The sequence below is a fragment of the Schistocerca cancellata genome, chromosome 6, assembly GCF_023864275.1.
Source record: "Schistocerca cancellata isolate TAMUIC-IGC-003103 chromosome 6, iqSchCanc2.1, whole genome shotgun sequence".
NCBI classification, from domain to species: Eukaryota; Metazoa; Arthropoda; class Insecta; order Orthoptera; family Acrididae; genus Schistocerca; species Schistocerca cancellata.
Genome location: NC_064631.1, coordinates 321316101 through 321339853, shown reverse-complemented (window position 1 = coordinate 321339853; position 23753 = coordinate 321316101). Strand labels below are relative to the sequence as shown.

Sequence of the window (23753 nt, the reverse complement as noted above, 5' to 3'; positions counted from 1 at the left end):
TTGTTAGAACGTCCATCTTGTGTGGTAATTCTCTGAAAAGACCGTCCCGACGCACAAAAGAGTACAATCTGAACTCTTTCAAACTCACTCAGTTGGCTGTAGAAAGCACGAGTGTGTCTCCTTGGGATGGTTGTCTGCTTTCTTCACACGTTTGCACCGCACTGAGCCATCTGACTTCGAGCATTCCGTATTAAAGGATAAACATAGATTGCGCCCCGGTAGCTACGCCACTACGCTACCTACTGGGGACGACGTTGAAACCGTTATCAGTACACCTGCTATAGCCCAGGTGGAATATGCCGTCATCAGATCAGAGTCGACGTTGTCTTTCCATGTGTACCAATTTATTTTTTCCAGTTACATAACCGCCAATGGTGTGTATGTGTATCACGTTACAGTGACATCCGTCCATATATTTTGGTGCTCCACTGTTTTGAGCAGGCATAGTATTTCTTTCCAGAGGAATCTTTGCTCTCCCTGGATGCCGTAGCAAACGTGTCATGATCTGTCCCTCTTCTATTGCCTTCCACACCCATTTGTCTCCACCTACTGCTTTTAGCACTTCTTCATTTGATCCTCCGCCTCCCACTTAATTTTTAATATTATTTCACAGCACAAATGGCTGTGGAAGGCAATAGAGAAAAGATTGAATAACTAACGAAATGATAAAGTTCAACGACTCGGGGCATAGAATGTCAGAACTTTGAATGACATAGGGAAAATAGTAAATATGAAATGGGAAATACTAAGGGTCAATCTACATATAGTGGACATTAGTGAAGTGGAAAGGGAAGAAGACAAGGATTTATTATCAGACGACTATAGGGTAATGTCAACAGCAGAAGAGAATAGTATAAATGGGAGCAGGATTCCTTATGAATAGGAAGGTAGGGCAGGGAGTATGTCTTTGAACAGTTCAGTCATAGGATTGTTCTTATCAGAATCGACAGCAAACCAACCTCGACAACGATGGCTCAGGTATACATACCGAGTGTCGCAAGCTGAAGTTGAAGAGATAGGGAAAGTATACGACGATACTGAAAGGGTAATACAATGCGTAACGGGAGATGGAAATCTAATACTCATGGAAGACTGGAATGCAGTTGTAGGGGAAGGAACAGAAGATAAGGTTAGAGTAGAGTACGGGCTTGGGACGAGGAATGAGAGAGGAGAAAGACTGATTGTTGTAATAAATTTCAGCTAGTAATAGTGAATACTCTGTTCAAGAATTACAGCAAGAGGAGGTATACTTCGAAAAGGTCGGTTGATACGGGATGATTTCAGTTAGATTACATCATGGTGAGACACAGATTTCGAAATAGGAAACAGCGACTGCCAGAGATAGACACAAAAAAAAAAAATGGTTCAAATGGCTCTGAGCACTATGCGACTCAACATCTTAGGTCATAAGTCCCCTAGAACTTAGAACTACTTAAACCTAAATAACCTAAGGACAACACACACACCCATGCCCGAGGCAGGATTCGAACCTGCGACCGTAGCAGCCCCGCGATTTAGACACAACAATAGAGAAGTAACATCTTTTTGACTTTAAGGAGCTTATTGTACAATTTCGAATGTGTGCTTTGATAGTTTAGTTTCTTGAGTTTCTGCATGTTAATTTAATATAGTAACATCTTTTTGACTTTAATGAGTTTCTAACCAGGAGCTTATTGTACCATTTCGTATGTGTGCTTTGATAGTTTAGTTTCTTGAGTTTCTGCATGTTAATTTAATATTTAATAGCAACAATTGAGAGATTGCAGGGAACTCCCACTTCTGATTCAGCGTTATGTCACTTCATGTCCTTAGTGAAGACGATCTTTATTACGATTTGACTTCATATATCATGTTGAAATGGTGGGCAGTAGTTAATGCTCTTGCTTGCATGCTCTAGGGAAGTAAGCTTTACCTGTGTTCAAAGGAATAGGGTGCTGATTTAAACGACTGCAGTAAAGGCGCACAGCGACTGTGGGCCGAGGGAAACGCTTTTTTTCTGTGGAAGCTGGATGGAAATATTTCCGGACGGCTGAGTTCCGCAGTCTGATTGTGCAGACACGTTGGTTGGCGCCAGTAAGTCGGCATCCGTGTCCAGGTAGACTGACTAGCGCTGAGAAGTCGCCACTGCAATACCAAGCGCATGGTAGAACGGCAATAAAGCAGAGGTTGGGCCCTTGTTAGGCAGGAAGCCGACGAGACAACTGTGAGCGTTTCGCCCATTTCCGTGGGACAGGTGAATGGCACCCAGACGTTCAGACTCTGTTACAAAATATTGTTGTGAAAGCAGGAGGCTTTTAGCGAGTTTATGGCCATTCTTTGGAAACTTCGAAATGGTTCAAATGGCTCTGAGCACTATGGGACTCAACTGCTGTGGTCATCAGTCCCCTAGAACTTAGAACTACTTAAACCTAACTAACATAAGGACATCACACACACCCATTCCCGAAGCAGGATTTGAACCTGCGACCGTAGCAGCAGCGCGGCTCCGGACTGGAGCGCCTAGAACCGCACAGCCACCGCGGCCGGCCTTTGGAAACTTCGAAATGGATGCAACAGAGCGGATAACAAGCTTTTTATGGAGGGATGTGGTTCCATCCTGGTCAATTTGTTAACAAAATGATGCGTGGGAAAGAGGCTGGGAAGCTGAATCTTTTTTCCTTTTCTTCCAATTAACCTTAAAGTCTCTGATCGGTCAAAACGAAGTATACAAAGCAAGGGGCGCTCTCCGAGCTTCAAATGCCGCGCTCCAGCTCGTGATTGGCTTGTGCTAAGGTGGAGGAAGTCTAAGATGTAAATGGGCTTTTGTTACCGAGCTGAGGAGGAAAGAGGACAGAAAGAGAAGATCTCTCTTGTACTGGCGCTTTGCTTGTAAAGAACTACAGGTGTCTACCTAAACGGTGTGTCTTTTGCTTGTGTGCCACTTGGGGCCTGTGCCAGTCACCTTCTGAAACTTCAGAGGTACTGCTTCTAGCATCACGCACACGACGAGTGATGTGTGTGTGTACTTATTTGTCTTGAGTCGGCTGTCTAAACATTTGACATATTCCATCACGCATAGTCGTGGCACAGAGTAAAATTGGTTTGGCAGACCAGCAAACAGTTACACCTGCACACTGGAATCCATAGGGGTTTCAGATGCTCAAAGGGAAGTACCTGCATTCCGAATTAACCGCTTGCGAGACTGCGTACTCGCATTTTTCGGGCACGCACCATCAATAACAGATTGCAGCTGTCCATGACTTCAGTCGCCGAACGCTTATTTTGGAATAGTAGAGTCAGACAGAGCGATTAGTGTTCTGGTTAGTGTCTTGTGTCGATCCCCAACTCATCACTTTGTCCACCATAGACCCCATATCAGTAAAAGCGTTTGTGAAATGAAAATGTTTGTGTGACGTTTCTTTAGTCATTTTTTTGTCTTGTGATATTAAGAAAGAATAAATCTATTGCCGTTTAGATCCCAAGTTCTCCTTCTGTTCTGATTAACATTACCTTGCCATTTTTATTGAAGTCCTGCTTTCAAATGAAAGTAGTTATCTTGCACAATTCTCGCATTTTTGTTTGCGTCAGAAAGTAAACCGATTTTGTGGCATATTGCAGATTCCTAAGCAGGGGCGAAATACACTCCTGGAAATTGAAATAAGAACACCGTGAATTCATTGTCCCAGGAAGGGGAAACTTTATTGACACATTCCTGGGGTCAGATACATCACAAGATCACACTGTCAGAACCACAGGCACATAGACACAAGCAACAGAGCATGCACAATGTCGGCACTAGCACAGTGTATATCCACTTTTCGCAGCAATGCAGGCTGCTATTCTCCCATGGAGACGATCGTAGAGATGCTGGATGTAGTCCTGTGGAACGGCTTGCCATGCCATTTCCACCTGGCGCCTCAGTTGGACCAGCGTTCGTACTGGACGTGCAGACCGCGTGAGACGACGCTTCATCCAGTCCCAAACATGCTCAATGGGGGACAGGTCCGGAGATCTTGCTGGCCAGGGTAGTTGACTTACACCTTCTAGAGCACGTTGGGTGGCACGGGATACATGCGGACGTGCATTGTCCTGTTGGAACAGCAAGTTCCCTTGCCGGTCTAGGAATGGTAGAACGATGGGTTCGATGACGGTTTGGATGTACCGTGCACCATTCAGTGTCCCCTCGACGATCACCAGTGGTGTACGGCCAGTGTAGGAGATCACTCCCCACACCATGATGCCGGGTGTTGGCCCTGTGTGCCTCGGTCGTATGCAGTCCTGATTGTGGCGCTCACCTGCACGGCGCCAAACACGCATACGACCATCATTGGCACCAAGGCAGAAGCGACTCTCATCGCTGAAGACGACACGTCTCCATTCGTCCCTCCATTCACGCCTGTCGCGACACCACTGGAGGCGGGTTGCACGATGTTGGGGCGTGAGCGGAAGACGGCCTAACGGTGTGCGGGACCGTAGCCCAGCTTCATGGAGACGGTTGCGAATGGTCCTCGCCGATACCCCAGGAGCAACAGTGTCCCTAATTTGCTGGGAAGTGGCGGTGCGGTCCCCTACGGCACTGCGTAGGATCCTACGGTCTTGGCGTGCATCCGTGCGTTGCTGCGGTCCGGTCCCAGGTCGACGGGCACGTGCACCTTCCGCCGACCACTGGCGACAACATCGATGTACTGTGGAGACCTCACGCCCCACGTGTTGAGCAATTCGGCGGTACGTCCACCCGGCCTCCCGCATGTCCACTATACGCCCTCGCTCAAAGTCCGTCAACTGCACATACGGTTCACGTCCACGTTGTCGCGGCATGCTACCAGTGTTAAAGACTGCGATGGAGCTCCGTATGCCACGGCAATCTGGCTGACACTGACGGCGGCGGTGCACAAATGCTGCGCAGCTAGCGCCATTCGACGGCCAACACCGCGGTTCCTGGTGTGTCCGCTGTGCCGTGCGTGTGATCATTGCTTGTACAGCCCTCTCGCAGTGTCCGGAGCAAGTATGGTGGGTCTGACACACAGGTGTCAATGTGTTCTTTTTTCCATTTCCAGGAGTGTATTTAGTTTCACCTGAGTGCTTTGGTAGTTAGGGTTTTGAATCTCTGCTTGTGTGACCTCTTAGCAACAAATAACCCTGAGTTAATAACGAGCAACAAATCGGATACAGGGATTAGTGAACACAGGGGCGTTGTAGCGAGATTGAATATTGTAACCCCCAAATCCTCCAAAAATGAACGGAAAATATAAATATTCAAAAAAGCAGATAAGATTCACTTGACGCCTTCCTGAGAGACAATCTTCACTTCTTCCAAATTAAGAATGTAAGTGTAGACTAGACGTGCCTTAAATTCAGAGATATAGTATCGGCAGCAATTGAGAGATTTATACCAAATACACCAACAAACGATGGAGCTGATCCCCAACGGGTCAGAACACTGTTGAAGAAACAACGAAAAAAGCATGCCAAATTTGAACAGACGCAAACTCTCCAAGATTGGCGATCTTTTACAGAATCTCGACATTTAGCACGGACTTCAGTGCCAGACGCTTATAATATTACCACCACGAAAATTGTCTCGAAACTTGGCTGAAAATCCGAAGAGAATCTGATTGTATGTGGAGTATGCTTGCGGCGAGACACAATCAATGCCTTCTCTGCGCGATAGCAATGGAGGTACCATAGAAGACAGTGTTGCCAAAGCAAAGTTACTAAACACTGAATTGCGTAATTCCTTCACCAAAGAAGACGAAGTAAATATTCCAGATTTAGAATCTAGAACAGTTACCAACACGAAAAACATTGAAGTGACAACCTCGGAGTAATGAAGCTACTTAAAGCAGTACAAACAAATCTTCTAGTCTAGGCTATATACCAATTAGGTTCCCTTCAGAGCATTCTGATGCCACATCTCCATACTTAACAATTATATACCACCGTTCGCTCGACGAAACATCCGTAACCAAAGATGGAAGGCTGCATCATGTGACACCGATATTCAAGAAAGATAGTAGGAGTAATCCACTAAATTATCGGCCCGCATCATTAACGTCGATATGCAGCAGGATTTTGGAACATATATTGTGTTCGAAAATTATAAATTACCACGAGGAAAACTGTCTATTGCCACACAGTGTACACGTATTTAGAAAACATCGCTCGTTGAAACAATACTAGCTCTTTACTCGCAAGAAGTGTTGAGTGCTATTGACAAGGGATTTCGAATGGATTCCGTATTTCTGGCTTTCCGGAAGGCTTTTGACACTGTACCACACAAGCGGCTTGTAGTGAGATTGCATGCATATGGACTATCATCTCAGTTATGTAACCGGATACGTGATTTCCAGTAAGGGAGATTACAGTTCGTAGTAATTGACGGAAAGTCATCGATTAAGACAGAAGTTTCCCAAGCTAGTATTATAGGCCATTTGCTGTTCCTTGACTATATAAACGATATGGGAGGCAATCTGAGCAGCCGTATTAGGTTGTAGGCCTATGCAGATGACGCTATCGTTTTTCAACTGGTAAAACTTTTTCTAAGTCGTTCTGCAATTTGTTTTGATCTTCTGACGACTAAGTAAAGTCATCAGAAGATCAAAACCAATTTAAAAACGATTTAGAAAAGATATCTGTACGTTGTGAAAATTGGCAACTGAACCTAAATAACGAAATGTGTAAGGTGATCCACATGAGTGCTAAAAGGAATCCGTTAAACTTCTGTCAAATCTAAAGGCCGTAAATTCAACTAAATACCTAAGAATTACAAATACTGGCAACCTAAACTGGAAGGAACACACAGAAATGTTGTGGGGAAGGCTAACTAAAGACTGCGTTTTATTGGTAGGACACATAGAAAATATAACAGATCAACTAAAGAAACTGCCTACAATACACTTGGCCGTCCTCTTTTAGAATACTGCTGCACTTAGTGGGATCCTTACCAGATAGGACTGCCGGAGCACATCGAAAAAGTTCAAAGAAGGGCTGCACGTTTTATATTATTGCGAAATAGGTGAGAAAGTGTTACTGAAACGATACAGGATTTGGGATAGCCATTATTAAAACAAGGGCGTTATTCGTTGCGGAGGAATCTTCTCACAAAATTCCGATCATCAAATTTCTCCTCCCAATGCGAAAAAATTTTTTTGACGCCAACATACATAGGGAGAAACGATCACCAAGATAAAATAGGGGAAATCAGAGCTCGCACGGAAAGATATAGGTGCTCGTTCTTTCTATGATCTATACGAGATTCTAAGAATAGAAAATTATGAAGGTGCTTCGATGAACCATTCGCAGGCATTTAAATGTGATTTGCAGAGTATCCATGTAGATGTGGATGTAGATGTAGATGAAATCAGGTACTGGATTGTAAGCCGTACCCAGGAACAGATATGGGCTCAGATTACAATTTAGTAGTGATGAAGAGTTAGCTGAAGATTAAGGGATTAGTCAGGAAGAATCGGTACCCAAAGAAGTGGGATACGGAAGTATTAAGAAATAACGCGATGCGCTTGAGGTTCTACGACGCTATAGATACTGCGATAATGTTTATCTCAGTAGGCAGTTCAGTTAAGAAGGGGAAATAATTTTTCAGAGATAAAAATAGGTACACAGATAGTAACTGCGAAGAACCTACGGGTAACAGAAAAACACATTGGTTGATCGTTGAAAGGAGGGAGGACAAAAACGTTCAGGGAAATTCGGAACTAAAGATATACAAGTCACTCAGGAATGAAATAAAATGGAATTGCAGGGAAGGTAAAACGAGATAGCTGCATGAAAAATGTGAAGAAATCGAAAAAGAAATGACTGTCAGAAGGACTGTCTCAGCAAATAGGGAGGTAAAAACAGCCTTCGGTGAAATTAAAAGCAAGGAGGATAACATTAAGATTGCAACGGGAATTCCACTGTTAAATGGAGAGGTGAGAGTACAGGTAGGTGTGAAGAGTACGTTGAAGGCCCAAAAGAGGGGAAGCATTTGTCCTATGTGATCGAAGAAGAAACAGGAGTCGATTAAGAAGAGATGGGGAATCCAATATTAGAATCAGAATTTAAGAGAGGGTTGTAAGTCTTAAGATCAAATAAGGCAGAAGGGATTGATGACATTCCATCACAATTCCTAAAATCATTGTGGGAAGTGGCAACTAAACGACTACTCACGTTGCTGTGTTGAATGTATGGGTTTGACGACATATTATCTAACTTTCGGAAAAATATCGCCCACACCGTTCCGTAAACTGCAAGAGCCCACAAGTCAGAGAATTATCGCACAATTAGCTTATCAGATCACGTATCAAAGTTACGAGAACAATTTACAGAAGAATGGAAAAGCGAATTAGGGATGTGTTATTTGACGATCAGTTTGAATTTAGGAAAGGTAAAGGCACCACAGAGGCAATTTTGACTTTGCGGTTGATAATGGAAGCAAGAATAAAGGAAAATCAAATTCATAGTATCTGTCGATCTGGTAAAAGCCTTCAACAATCTAAAATGGTGCAAAATGTTCGAAATTCTGACAAAAATAGGGGTAAGCCATAAGGAGGGACGGATAATATACAATATGTACAAAAACAAAAAGGGACAATAAGAGTGGACGACCAAGAACGAAGTGATAGTTTTAGAAAGGATGTAAGATAAGGATGTAGTCTTTCGCCCCTACTGTTCAATCTGTACGTAGAAGAAGCAATGATGGAAATAAAGAAAAGTTTCAGAAGTGGAATTAAAATTCAAGGTGGAAAGAGAACAATCATACGATCCGCTTACGACATTGCCATCATGAGAGGAATGAAGAAGCATTACATGATCCCCTGACAGGAATAAACAGTCTAGTAAGTACACTATATGGATTGAGAGTAACTCGAAGAAAGACGAAAGTAATGAGAAGTATCAGAAATGAGAAAAGCGAAAAACTTAACATGACAATTGATTGTCACGAAGCAGATGAAGATAAGCAATTTTTCTAGCTAGGTGGCAAAATAACCAATGAGGGAGAAGCAAGGAGGACATCAAAAGGAGACTAGCACTGGTAAAAAGGGCATTCCTGACAAAGAGAGGTCTATTAGTATCAAATATAGACCTTAATTTGAGGAAGAAATTTCTGAGAACGTACGTTTGGAACGTTGTATGGTAGTGAAACATGGGCTGTGGGAAAACCAGAACAGAAGACAATCGAAATTTTTGAGACGAATGTTGAAAATTTGGTGGACTGATAAGGTAAGAAATGAGGAGGTTCTGCGCAGAATCGGAGATGAAAGGTATATGTGGAATACACTACCAAGGAGAAGGGACAGGATGATAGGTCATCAGTTAAGACATAGGGAATGTCTTTCGTGGTGCTACAGGGAGCTGTAGAGGAAGATAGAGATTGGAATAACTGAGGACGTAGGTTGAAAGTGCTATATTGAGATGAAAAGGTTGTCTAGGAGAGAAATTCCTTTCAGGCCGCATCAAAACAGTCAAGAGGCTGTTGGCATATTTTTTCAAGGAGTATCTATGTGTAAACAAGTCCTGAACCCGAAAATATTGTGCATGACATTCACTGGGAAATGTCATATGAACTACTAAAACTTACAAATGTGCAGTGAGTTTAACCGAAATACACTATGTGATCAAAAGTATCCGGACACCCCGAAAAACATACGTTTTTCATATTAGTGGGGCGCTATGCGGAACTCACGGCCTTCGAACGTGCTCAGGTGATTAGGTGTCACTTGTGTCATACGCCTGTACGCGGGATTTCCACACTCCTAAACATCTCTAGGTCCACTGTTTCCCATGTGACAGTGAAAAATGGAAACGTGAAGGGACACGTACAGCGCAAAAGCGTACAGGCTGACCTCGTCTGCTGACTGACAGAGACAGCCGACAGTCGAAGAGGATCGTAATGTGTAATAGGCAAACATCTATCCAGACCATCGCACCGGAATTCCAAACTGCATCAGGATCCGATACAAGTGCTATGACCTTCGGAGGCAATATTGTTTCAGTGTGTTCGTGTTTTTCATGGATAGGCCTTGCACTCCTTGTTAATTTGCGTGGAACTATCACGGCTCCGGCCTACATTGATATTTTAAGCACCTTCTTGCTTCCCACTGTTGAGAGCAATTCGGGGGTGGCGATTGCATCTTTCAACACGCTTGAGCACCTGTTCCTAACGCCCGGCCTGCGGTGGAGTGGTTACCTTACAATACGATCACTGTAATGGACTGGCCTGCACGGAGTCCCGATCTTAATCCTTTAGAACACATTTGGGATGTTTCGGAACGCTAACTTTATGCCTGCCCTCAACGACCGACATCGATACCTCTCCTCAGTGCAGCACTCCGTGAAGAATGGGCTGTCATTCTCCAAGAAACTTTCCGGCACCTGACTGAACGTATATCTGCGAGAGTGGAAGCTCTCATCAAGGCTAAGGGTGGACCAACACCATACTGAATTCCAGCATTACCAATGGAGGGTGGCAGGAACTGTTAAGTCATTTTCAGCCAGGTGTCCGGAAACTTCTGATCACACAGTATATGTGAAGCATTTATGGTATCGTGGTGAACAATAAATATTTTTCACAGTTTTAGTACATTAAAAAAATTACAATATCATCATAAGGAGGGGACAAAATACCACCTCGCTCCCTTGATGTTGAGCGAGTTAATGTGCTGTTGTCGAAGAGCATAGTTTGATTACAGAACTACATTATAAGGAAATTAAAGATTTTTTCATTATTACCAAAACACACGTGGCACTACTGAAAACCACGATGACGTTATAGCTACCCCTTGTAAGAGAAATAACTTTATCTCGCAGTGAAAAACGTTTGTCATCTTCTGCTGATAATGTTAATATATGGCCGGCTGGAGTGGCCGAGCGGTTCTAGGAGCTACAGTCTGGAACCGCGCAATCACTACGGTTGCAGGTTCGAATCCTGCCTTGGGCATGGATGTATGTGATGTCCTTAGGTTAGTTAGGTTTAAGTAGTTCTAAGTTCTAGGGGACTGATGATCTCGGATGTTAAGTCCCACAGTGCTCAGAGCCATTTGAACCATTTTTTTGTTAACATATGTTTTTGCACAATGAAGAATACATGACATTTAGCCACGTACGTCGCCATCTTACAGCAGTTTTTGAATGAATTTCCCCATACATATGGGCGTTACAGCAAAATTTGTGAATGTAGTTCCACACGTGTTTTGTACTTAAAATCCTTACTTATTTTGATACATAGTTTTACTATTTTGCAACGATCGAATTTTTCAGATGTCGTGTTTTCGACATGTCAAAGCTTCTTTATCATTTTCTTTTTCAATTTTTTGTTATGACATGGAACGTAACAAATTTATATTTGCGTATTGTGTGGTAGTTCATTATGGAAGGGAAAGGGAACAGAATCTATAAAGGTTTTAGAGGCCTTTGTCACCATAGTTACAATCAGTGAATGTTGCAGCCTTCCTCCAAAGCTTTTTTTAGCATAGCCTCATTTAGGCTAAAATGAAGTGCCAACTGCCTGATTAGCGTGTTATTTTAAGTCAGATGCGTTTTTTACTCTTACACAAAGTCATTCCCGACTAAGCAGTACACTATTTGAAATAAACGAGTCATAAGTATCAAACAGAAAGAAAAAGATGATATCTAGTGATCGTAAAATTTAGGTAATTAAAAATTTTTAATACATACATCACCCTGTCACTTGAGTGTGGTCACGTGTCAAAATCCTGAATAACCGACCATGGCAGCGCGGATCACTGTGAGACCCTTTCAGCGAGGATCGCTGTGAGTCGCACAGAAAGGGTGTCAGTGAGGTTCTGGAAGATACCGACAGGGTTGTGGAACCGTGTCGACTCCACTGCCGTGGCCAACTGCACTACGCTTCTCGGTTGAGAAACCAAGGCACGAACAGCATGATTCAGGTAGTCTCACAGGTTCTCGATTTGGTGTAAATTCGGGGAGTTTGGTGGGCAATGGAGTACACTAGACTTATCCCGGTGTTTTTCTAACCCACTCATGTACTCGACGAGCTGTGTGACACGTTGCATTGTCTTGCTGGTAGATGTCATGGTGTCGAAGAAGAACAAACTGCATGTATGGGTTTCATGGTCCCCAATCGTTGTAACCAGTGTGTTTTCCAGAATGACGAAAGCTATGAAAAGACTTTCCAGATGATAATGCATTTAGGGTGTTTGGTTTTACATGTTTCACGCCGTACACGCCCACGCCCATCTGTCCGATTGGGCATCTGAGAAAGCCACCTGTCGGCACTCAAAGGAAGGCTAGTAGCGGTACTGGCGTCGAAATCCCAGCCTGCATCGCTGATGAACAGCAGTCAGGTTGTGTGCACGCACCAGGTGACTGCTGCAGAGGCCCACAGGTAGCAGCGAACGCTTAACGGTCGCGATTGGTTCATCTGGGAGGTCAGTTGCTCAACAGTTGCATGTATCTCCACAGTCACTCTTCAGCTCTTCATTATGCTCCACAATTGCCTCGGCGCCTGTTTTCCATAGCGTCATTCGGCCACGCACGGTATATTTTAACCTTGGTGGCATGAGAATCGTTTACAAACTTAGCCGTTTCGGAAATCCCTCCATCCATGACCCAAAAGTCAATGTTCCACCCCCACTGGACGTCAGATAAATAGCTCCGTTTCAGCATTACCTTAATGCCTGTGCTCCATGTCCGCCGGATACACTTTATACAGGGTGTTACAAAAAGGTACGGCCAAACTTTCAGGAAACATTCTTCACACACAAAGAAAGAATATATGTCATGTGGACATGGGCATCGGTAACGCTTTCTCTCCATGTTAGAGCTCATTTTATTACTTCTCTTCAAATCACATTAATCATGGAATGGAAACACACAGCAACACTTCAAACACTTTGTTACAGGAAATGTTCAAAATCTCCTCCGCTAGCGAGGATACATGCATCCACCCTCCGTCGCATGGAATCCTTGATGCGCTGATGCAGCCCTGGAGATTTGCGTTTTGTATCACAGCCGTCCACAATACGAGCACGGAGAGTCTCTACATTTGGTACCGGGGTTGCGTAGACAAGAGTTTCAAATGGCCCCATAAATGAAAGTGAAGAGGGTTGAGGTCAGGAAAGCGTGGAGGCCATGGAATTGGTCCGCCTCTACCAATCCATCGGTCACCGAATCTGTTGTTGAGAAGCGTACGAACACTTCGACTGAAATGTGCAGGAGCTCCATCGTGCATGAACCACATGTTGTGTCGTCCTTGTAAAGGCGCATGTTCTAGCAGAATAGGTAGAATATCCCGTATGAAATCATGATAACGTGCCCCATTGAGCGTAGGTGGAAGAACATTGAGCCAAATCAAGACATCACCAACACTGTCTGCCCAAACGTTCACAGAATATCTGTGTTGATGACGTGATTGCACAACTGCGTGCGGATTTTCGTCAGTCCACACATGTTGATTGTGAAAATTTACAATTTGATCACGTTGGAATGAAGTCTCATCCGTAAAGAGAACATTTGCACTGAAATGAGGATTGACACATTGTTGGATGAACCATTCGCTGAAGTGTACCCGTGGAGGCCAATCAGCTGCTGATAGTGCTTGCACACGCTGTACATGGGACGGAAACAACTGGTTCTCCCGTAGCACTCTCCATAGAGTGACGTGGTGAACGTTACCTTGTACAGCAGCAACTTCTCTGACGCTGACATTAGGGTTATCGTGAACTGCATGAAGAATTGCCTCGTCCATTGCAGGTGTCCTCGTCGTTCTAGGTCTTCCCCAGTCGCCAGTCGTAGGCTGGAATGTTCCGTGCTCCCTAAGACGCCGATCAATTGCTTCGAACGTCTTCCTGTCGGGACACCTTCGTACTGGAAATCTGTCTCGATACAAACGTATCGCGCCATGGCTATTACCCTGTGTTAATCCATACAATAAATGGGCATCTGCCAACTCCGCATTTGTAAACATTGCACTTACTCCAAAACCACGTTCGTGATGAACACTAACCTGTTGATGCTACGTACTGATGTGCTTGATGCTAGTACTGTAGAGCAATGAGTCATATCTCAACACAAGCACCGAAGTCAACATTACCTTCCTTCAATTGGGCCAACTGACGGTGAATCGAGGAATTACAGAACATACTGACGAAACTAAAATGAGCTCTAACATGGAAATTAAGCGTTTCCGGACACACGTCCACATAACATCTTTTGTTTATTTGTGTGTGTTGAAGGTGGAGCCGTGAGGAAGGCTTTAGGATCCCTTCTGGAGATGTTTGTAGCGCAATATGTGTGCTGGAAACTTCACAGCCATCCTGCTTACAGCATTCTTGGAAACACGTTCAGAAAACCAGTTAACGGATGTGCATAGTATATTTACTTTTTGTATTTCATCCATCACAGCTTCAGAGTATGCTTCTTTTTCAGGAACTAATAATCATAACAGTTTGAAATCAACAGTAACATTCATAAATATAAACATTTAAGGATGAATAGTAAATAATTTAGGATTTGTCAGTGGAGACCAATTTGAGTAAAACTTCCCGTATAACGTGGTCTAATTTTATTAGTTACATGGATACGTCGATTAGTGTTCAGTTAGCGTTTTGGTACTCAAGTTTATTTATTGATCCTCATCCTTGTCTTTAAGTTCAGACTGCGATGGTGTGTTTTTCAGCGGTGATTCTAATTTGTTGGACTCTTATACAATATCTCTTGATCATGTCACACGTGTTTATGAATGACGAGTATGCCACTACGGTAAATGTGCATGGTCTTAGTAACGGGAACGCTGTTTGAAGAGAATGTTATAGACGATTACATAATTGATGATGAGTGCCAGATTGAAGAGAGGACTGTGAGGTGCCCAGCAGTTACTTCTCATCTGAATGTACACACGAGCGGAATGTTTATGAATTAGAAGACATTATTATGTTGGTGCAATACAGAGCTTCAACAAGTACACGCAGAATTAGTTTATATTGCGGTATCCCACTTACAAGAATACGGCGGATGGTACATATGAGTGGCCTCTATCAATATTTATAGCGGATTCAGTACCTTCAAGACAAAGATGTTAGTACACGATTACAATTTTATCGTTGGCTAATCGGAAATCACTGATGAATCTCACTAATAATGTTTACTGATGGTCACTTTCACTTATGACGGCATCAATAACACTCTTAACTCACTTCGGTGATCCGATGAAAACACCAACGCTTTTCTGAAGAAACACTTTGGAGAACTTTCCTTTGTAAATGTTAGATGTGGTATGACAGACAGTGGATTGGGACCCTTGTGTCACCACATCGTCCTACGTAGCCCCGTTATGTAGAATAGCTTGGAAATGAGACCCCAGCATTCTTGGGATAAGCTCCTTTGGCTACAAGGTTGGGTACCTCCTTCCAGCATGAGGGAGCCTCTACACAGTTTTGTCACCAGTTGATTACTAAATGCTGATGATCCCTACAAGGCCATTATACAGAAGTGATCACAATATTTTGCCACCGATGTCCCCGAACATTATTCCAGTAAGGTTTTGCCTGCGAGTGTGATTGGAAGGCGAACTCAAGAATGTACACGTAGATACAGGAGACGAATCGGTCGTTTATATTATGAATAGTACTGACCTCAAAGTGGAACGTCAAAGTGGCAGAGGAAGAGAACGTTTTTTCAAGGGAATTTGGAAATGAATTAACGTCGGAGGTGAAATTCATAAAAAGAAACAATGGGCTTACTCTATTTCCTTTGCTTATCAACTTGTGTGAGAATTAGTTCTGGGTTACGTTCAATAGCAGCATCTTAGCAAGTAATAAATATTATACACATGTTAAATAGGACGACTAATGGAGTAGTGTGTACTAGCACCACGTAAAAAATTTAATTTTTCTCCTGAAACATACTACACTGTTGAGTCAGCTGCCGCTACCTATTGGTTTTACGCCACTCACAACTCATAACACCTTCAAAAACCATACGCAAAATTTTGATTTTCTCTAGCTCACTATGCGCAAACTATTGCTCCTACAGAAAAAAATGAACAGAAATACTTTGGGGACCGATGACCGTTGCAGTCTGGTCCCTTTAATCCCACAAACCAACCAGAAATACTTTGCAGGAAATTTAACGTGGTTAAATTTTGTACTGGGACACATTTGCGCTGGAGGCCACCGATTTGGAGTTATTCAAGGAAAAAGTGTTTGAAGATCACTTTTGAAATTTTTTCTTGTATAATTCGAAAATAACGGCCTCTACCGGAAACTTATGCGAATAAAAAACATAACTACATCAAATGTCCTACAAATAGTTTATATATATATTCTTTAAGGCTAATAGTTGGCGAGTCTAGTGAAGCACTCCGCCTTCAGGTCACAAGTGGCCCATCGGGACCATCGACCGCCGTGTCATCCTCAGCTGACGATGCGGATAGGAGGGGCGTGTGGTCAGCACACCGCTCTCCCGGTCGTTGTGATAGTTTTCTGTGACCGGAGCCGCAACTATTCGTTCGAGTAGCTGCTCAACTAGCATCACGAGGCTGAGTGCACCCCGAAATATGGCAACAGAGTCTATTACAGAGTATGAAAATCTTGTGCATGGTACTTTAAGGTGTTGTGGATTGCATAAAGTCCGTAGGTGGAGACACTGACTCACCTCATACAATAGTAAGGAGAAAGGATTTTCACTAATCATCACTCATCCTTAGTGTGGCAACAGAGAAGAAACAAGTATCCAGCAACAAATATTTTTGGCCATCTACCCAGTAACATGAAGAATTTAATGGGTGACAAAACTATCTTGGAATGAAAACCGATATCCTGTCTCCCTAAGAGCTTCTTTTACGCTATCGAAGTTCGTAGTATTCTAGTTGTGTACGTGTGTTAAAGAGGGGAAGAAATGGGAGAGACAATAAACAAAATATTAATCACTACATACATGAAAAGACCATATAGAAGTAATGAGAGTGAATTGTCAAATTTTTTTCTCAGAAGATGTGCCATGAATGTAAAGTTGGCTCTTTCCAGATAACCTCGAGAGGCCGCAATTAAGATCCACAAGAAGTACAATTAACAGAGTAATCTACTCAACCAATGAATGGCTTGTATCCATGAGTAATGTTTGGTTGGGGTTCTGACAGTCTGAGTGTGACGTAGCGCCGGCCGTTGTGGCCGAGGGGTTCTAGGCGCTTCAGTCTGGAACCGCCCGACCGCTACGGTCGCAGGTTCGAATCCTGCCTCGGGCACTGATGTGTGTGATGTCCTTAGGATAGTTAGGTTTAAGTAGTTCCAAGTCTAGAGGACTGATGACCTCAGATGTTAAGTCCTATAGTGCTCAGAGCCATTTGAGCCATTTTTTGTGACTTAGCTACCCGTCCCGCAGATCGGGTTTTTCCTGCACCTGTCCACTTCCCGCGAGCTGCGCTCCGCCCACCTGGAGGACCTGCTGCGCGAGTATCACAGCGCTCTGACGTCACGGCTGGTGGCTGGCGGGGTGGACGCGGCGCGCGAGCTGCCGTGGTCGGAGCTGGTGAGCAGCTACCGGCAGCTGCGCCTCGGTGGGGTCGTCATGGCGCCCGTCCACCACCAGCTCACCGCCATGACCGGCGACGTCGCCCGGAAGTACGTGTCGGCGGCCGACTTCCAGCGCTTCATGGTCCGCGACCGCGACCATGAGCTGCGCCACGTCTTCCTTTCTGATCCCGTCTACAGGAAAATCCTGACGGAAGATGTTGAAGAGCTTCTGGACTGGAAATAACCGACGCCACGACGTACTTTTACCTACATTTCGTGACCGTCGTCTCATTCCACAAGCTTTCTCTGCGCATAAGAGCTTGTAACACAGACCATTGTTTTGCAAGTTGTTACAAGTGCTCTTGATCATCATTTTGTTAGTAGTTAAGGCTTTACATCTCGTATCCGACGAGGTCGATGGAAAAGGACAGGCACGGACTGGGAAAAGGTGGGGAAGAATTTTTTCTGTTCCCTTTTCAAGGGAGCGATACTGGCTATTTCTGTCTGCGGTCTAGGGGAAAAAAAAACAACGAAAAATACAAACTCCAAAAGCCGTACTGTCGAACAATGTTCCCGTGTCACGCACGGAAATGCTATACGGTGTGTCCTTCCTTAGCTCTTCCTTAGTATTAACTATAAAGCTTGTTTCAGATAACACTCACATAACCTGTTGTTGCTTTCAACCGACAACTCATTATCAATGACCCGATAGTACTTCTTAACCGAAGCCAGCATCAAAGCTTGCTCCCACTAGGATTATTGAAATTTTTCTGTTCCGGAGACATTTACCTAAAACATTAGACTCTGCATTACTCTTTATTGTTACGATGTTGGCATTTTTCCGACCTTAACTGCATTCTCACGCAAGTTGCATGAATATTGTCAACTCAGTAGTGGCAGTGGATGAGTTACTTACTGCAGACAAATTACTGCGCTTCATCGTAAAAGTAAAACTGTATACTCTGCACACATATGCATGAGACACAAGCAGTGGTGTTCTGAGTAGTGTAAGAAATGTATACACATAGCTGTGGACTTGCAAAGCGGCAACCCTTAACTGAAAGCATTGGGTAAGTATACGATTTGCAGCGTCCGTCTAGTTTCTTGTACGTCATACGTCGTACACAATATTTTGCTGCAGAGTGCCACGCACTATAGCTGAGATAAACGACTTCGGTGGAAGTTGTCATGGCTTAACGACACAGGGCAAGGATGTAAAATACCAGTGCACACACTTTCATACGTTTTGTAACGTGGTTGGTGTACAATGGCGAGGAAGCCACTTCTAATAGCTCATATTTGCGTCAACATATCTCAGCTGAAATGACGATTTCTTAGTAGTAATTATCACATACACTCCTGGAAATTGAAATAAGAACACCGTGAATTCATTGTCCCAGGAAGGGGAAACTTTATTGACACATTCCTGGGGTCAGATACATCACATGATCACACTGACAGAACCACAGGCACATAGACACAGGCAACAGAGCATGCACACTGTCGGCACTAGTACAGTGTATATCCACCTTTCGCAGCAATGCAGGCTGCTATTCTCCCATGGAGACGATCGTAGAGATGCTGGATGTAGTCCTGTGGAACGGCTTGCCATGCCATTTCCACCTGGCGCCTCAGTTGGACCAGCGTTCGTGCTGGACGTGCAGACCGCGTGAGACGACGCTTCATCCAGTCCCAAACATGCTCAATGGGGGACAGATCCGGAGATCTTGCTGGCCAGGGTAGTTGACTTACACCTTCTAGAGCACGTTGGGTGGCACGGGATACATGCGGACGTGCATTGTCCTGTTGGAACAGCAAGTTCCCTTGCCGGTCTAGGAATGGTAGAACAATGGGTTCGATGACGGTTTGGATGTACCTTGCACTATTCAGTGTCCCCTCGACGATCACCAGTGGTGTACGGCCAGTGTAGGAGATCGCTCCCCACACCATGATGCCGGGTGTTGGCCCTGTGTGCCTCGGTCGTATGCAGTCCTGATTGTGGCGCTCACCTGCACGGCGCCAAACACGCATACGACCATCATTGACACCAAGGCAGAAGCGACTCTCATCGCTGAAGACGACACGTCTCCATTCGTCCCTCCATTCACGCCTGTCGCGACACCACTGGAGGCGGGCTGCACGATGGCACGATGTTGGGGCGTGAGCGGAAGACGGCCTAACGGTGTGCGGGACCGTAGCCCAGCTTCATGGAGACGGTTGCGAATGGTCCTCGCCGATACCCCAGGAGCAACAGTGTCCCTAATTTGCTGGGAAGTGGCGGTGCGGTCCCCTACGGCACTGCGTAGGATCCTACGGTCTTGGCGTGCATCCGTGCGTCGCTGCGGTCCGGTCCCAGGTCGACGGGCACGTGCACCTTCCGCCGACCACTGGCGACAACATCGATGTACTGTGGAGACCTCACGCCCCACGTGTTGAGCAATTCGGCGGTACGTCCACCCGGCCTCCCGCATGCCCACTATACGCCCTCGCTCAAAGTCCGTTAACTGCACATACGGTTCACGTCCACGCTATCGCGGCATGCTACCAGTGTTAAAGACTGCGATGGAGCTCCGTATGCCACGGCAAACTGGCTGACACTGACGGCGGCGGTGCACAAATGCTGCGCAGCTAGCGCCATTCGACGGCCAACACCGCGGTTCCTGGTGTGTCCGCTGTGCCGTGCGTGTGATCATTGCTTGTACAGCCCTCTCGCAGTGTCCGGAGCAAGTATGGTGGGTCTGACACACCGGTGTCAATGTGTTCTTTTTTCCATTTCCAGGAGTGTACATAAGGAAGGCTACTTGTAATAGTGTGTCATATTACCTTTTAACAAAGTACTCGCATATTTAAAAACACACAAGCACGCACACCACACACAGACACACACACACACACACACACACACACACACACACACTTATCTTCAATTTTCCTAACTGGTAGTTCCCCAACCATTGGAAGTGATATGCGAGTCTAAGCTGATCTAGAATACAGTTTTCTCTTCAAATAATTTGTAAATATCCTGCTCTTCTTACCTTAATCGCCGGCCGCGGTGGTCTAGCGGTTCTGGCGCTGCAGTCCGGAACCGCGGGACTGTTACGGTGAGTTCTAGGGGACTTATGACCTAAGATGTTGGGTCCCATAGTGCTCAGAGCCATTTGAACTGTTTTTTTACCTTAATCCGAAAATTTAAATTGCTAGTAACCTATTAATTACTGAGTGCAATATTCACCGTACCGGATTACCCTGTCAAGTAAGTACTTTTCTTCGCATTATTCTAATCATATTGTTAAGTAAATACCATCGTGATGTTGAATGGCGTGCCATGATCGTTGCTATTACAAAACGAAATAATTAACAACAAATCTTCCAATCAGGCCACTGTACACAAAGGACAATACCGACACAGCAAAGCACATCTTGGTAACATATCTGGTTACATTCATTCTTTAATGGGTCATTTAAACAGGAGGCCGCGCGGTTCTAGGCGCTTCAGTCTGGAACAGCGTGACCGCTACGGTCGCAGGTTCGAATCCTGCCTCGGGCATGGATATGTGTGATGTCCTTAGTTTAGTTCGGTTAAAGTAGTTCTAAGTTCTAGGGGACTGATGACCTCAGATGTTAAGTCCCACAGTGCTCAGTGCCATTTTGAACTTAAACAGGGAAGTTGAAGTACAAGTTAAGGACCTCGAGTCAGAGGCTATATTTACCTTTAACATAATTAAATTTACGTTTAAGCTTCACAAAGGTTAATGAAAATAAGAAATCAGTTATGAATTATTTTTAAAAAAGTGGCTCTAGTAGTGTAGGAGGTACCAAATGAAAGGAAGATTGCAGGGAGAACGAAGAAGCGAGAAATCGCGATCTCAGCAGGTTTCAGATATAAATAATGAAACGAAATGCAAATTCGAATTAAATTAGCAATTCAGGTCACATACCCGGAACATGGGAGAAGAAAGCTGCTCAATTTATGGACAACACCATCATGGCCTACAAAACTTACATCTGGTCAAGATCAGCAAAGTGCTCCAATGAGATTTTCAGACTGACAAAGAAGACCCGAGACCTTACTGTGAATCATTTGGAGGTTAGGAGGTCGTGAAGCTTACTCTCCAGGTACAGATTTCCAGTGCCTATAAATATAACAGCGAAACAGTGGTCAAACTGATACTGCACTATGATATGTGACAGCTGCGTCACATCACCCCGTTATCTGATTCAAAACTTAAGGAAACCTCCCTAACAGCAGTTCCTATTAACCAAATGGATATCATATTCAATAAAAGTAAGTAATTCACGCAATCTCTGAACCGATACAGTGCCTCCGTCTTCTTTCAAGATCATGGAAATGATAAAAAATAATATTGGCTGATTGATTGCTAGCTAATAAACACAGTATGAAGATGAACATGGTAATGTAATCTCAAACGTGGAGCGTGCGTACTAACGAACAACTGCAACTTCATAGAAGGAATCTGCAACCCAAAAAAATGATTACAGTATTAACTCTCCTTAGTCTGGGTACAGTTAGTCTTGTTACAATGACACACTATTGATTGAATTAACTAAATAAAATTACATGTTTCATCAAACCAAACTTATGTGTTTGATACTAATGTATTTGAGCGTATTTGACATACCAACTATTTCTGATTAGCAGAACAAAAAGAAATGTTTCCCACATTCGCGTATCATAACCACAGCAACGTTTTTTGTTGAGTTGCTCGTACATTAATTTCATTGTAAAAGGAAGAAATGGCATCTAGCAACTATGAAGTATTGTGTATGAAGTTAACCAATATGTCGTCTCCTTATTTGAAGAACAACTGTATGCATAATAAAAAAAAAGGAGATTCAAAGGAAGAAAATACAGACTTAGAAACTATTTCTATTTATTAGAACGAAGAATAATCTTTTACAACATCCTCATATCTTGATTAAGTTAATAAAATAGAGTGGTTCGTTTCAAAAAACAATAGAAACTGACCTTTAAAAACTTGATATATTGTTTCCACATCGAGATGTCTTGGTATTACCAGCAAGCGTTTCTTAAACTAGCTAAGGTATATACAATAACAAGATCACAAAAGACACCAAACAAAATAAATTATTCAAAAATGGATTCTAGTGACTTCACAGAAGTGAGCATCAAGTTTCTTTGTTAAGTGTTGGTTACTGCCATGTGTTTAAGTTAGAAGATCTACAAGTACACTCATGCTCATAAATTATGGATAACTGCAGAATGTGGTGCCACACTACGTGGCACTACACCAAACTGTCGCTAATAGCATAGGCACATAGGGAACACACACGACACAGATCTGTAAGTCCACGGTATTGGTGATAAGCTGAGAAAACCGTCCCGAAACACGTGTGCTACGAAACGCCGCTGTTTCCTGCGCATGTACCCCGACATCAATAAGGGATATGATCACCATGCACACGTACACAGGCCGCACAACGGATTCGCATACACTTGATCAGGTGGTCGAGCAGCTACTGGGGTATAGCCTCCCATTCTTGCACCAGTGATTATCGGAGCTCCTGAAGTGTCCTGGGAGTTTGAAGACGTGCAGCTGTAGGTTGACCGGGAGCATCTCGGACGTGCTCGAAAGGGCTTAGGTCTGGAGAACATGCAGGCCACTCAATTCGCCTGATATCTTCTATTTCAAGGTACTACTCAACGATGGCAGCTCGGTGGGGCTGTGCATTATTATCCATCAGGAGGAAGGTGGAATCCACTACACCCTCGAAAAGGCGGACATACGGGTGCAAAATGACGTCGCGATACACCTGACCTGTTACAGTTCCTCTGTCAAAGACATGCAGGGGTGTACGTGCACCAATCATAATCCCACCCCACACCATCAAACCACGACATTCACACAGGTCCATTTCAAGGACATTAAGGGGTTGGTATCTGGTTCTTGGTTCACGCCAGATGAAAACACGGCCAGAATCACTGTTCAGGCTATAGCTGGACTCGTCCGTGAACATAACCTGGGACCACTGTTTCAATGACCATGTACTGGGTTCTTTACATCAGATTTTACGGGCTCTCCTGTGACCAGGGGTCTGTGGAATGCACCTTTCAGGTCTCCGGGCGAATAAACCATGTCTGTTCAGTCGTCAGTGGACTGCGTGTTTGGAGACAACTGTTCCAGTGGCTGTGGTAAGGTCCCGAGCAAGGCTACCTGCACTACTCCGTGGCCGTCTGCGGGCACTGATGGTGAGATATCAGTCTTGTTGTGGTGTTTTACACTGTGGACGTCCCATACTGTAGCG

General features: G+C 44.2%; 1 protein-coding gene across 1 annotated transcript in view; it reads left to right on the top strand.

Moving 5' to 3' along the window:
- Window positions 1-17712, top strand: part of LOC126088310 (uncharacterized) — a 79113-nt gene extending 61401 nt beyond the window's left edge. Inside the window, exon 4 of the mRNA XM_049906441.1 lies at window positions 17338-17712. Within this exon, the coding sequence (XP_049762398.1) occupies window positions 17338-17712 (375 nt within the window). The remainder of the gene's footprint in view (window positions 1-17337) is intronic.
- Window positions 17713-23753: the final 6041 nt, after the last annotated feature.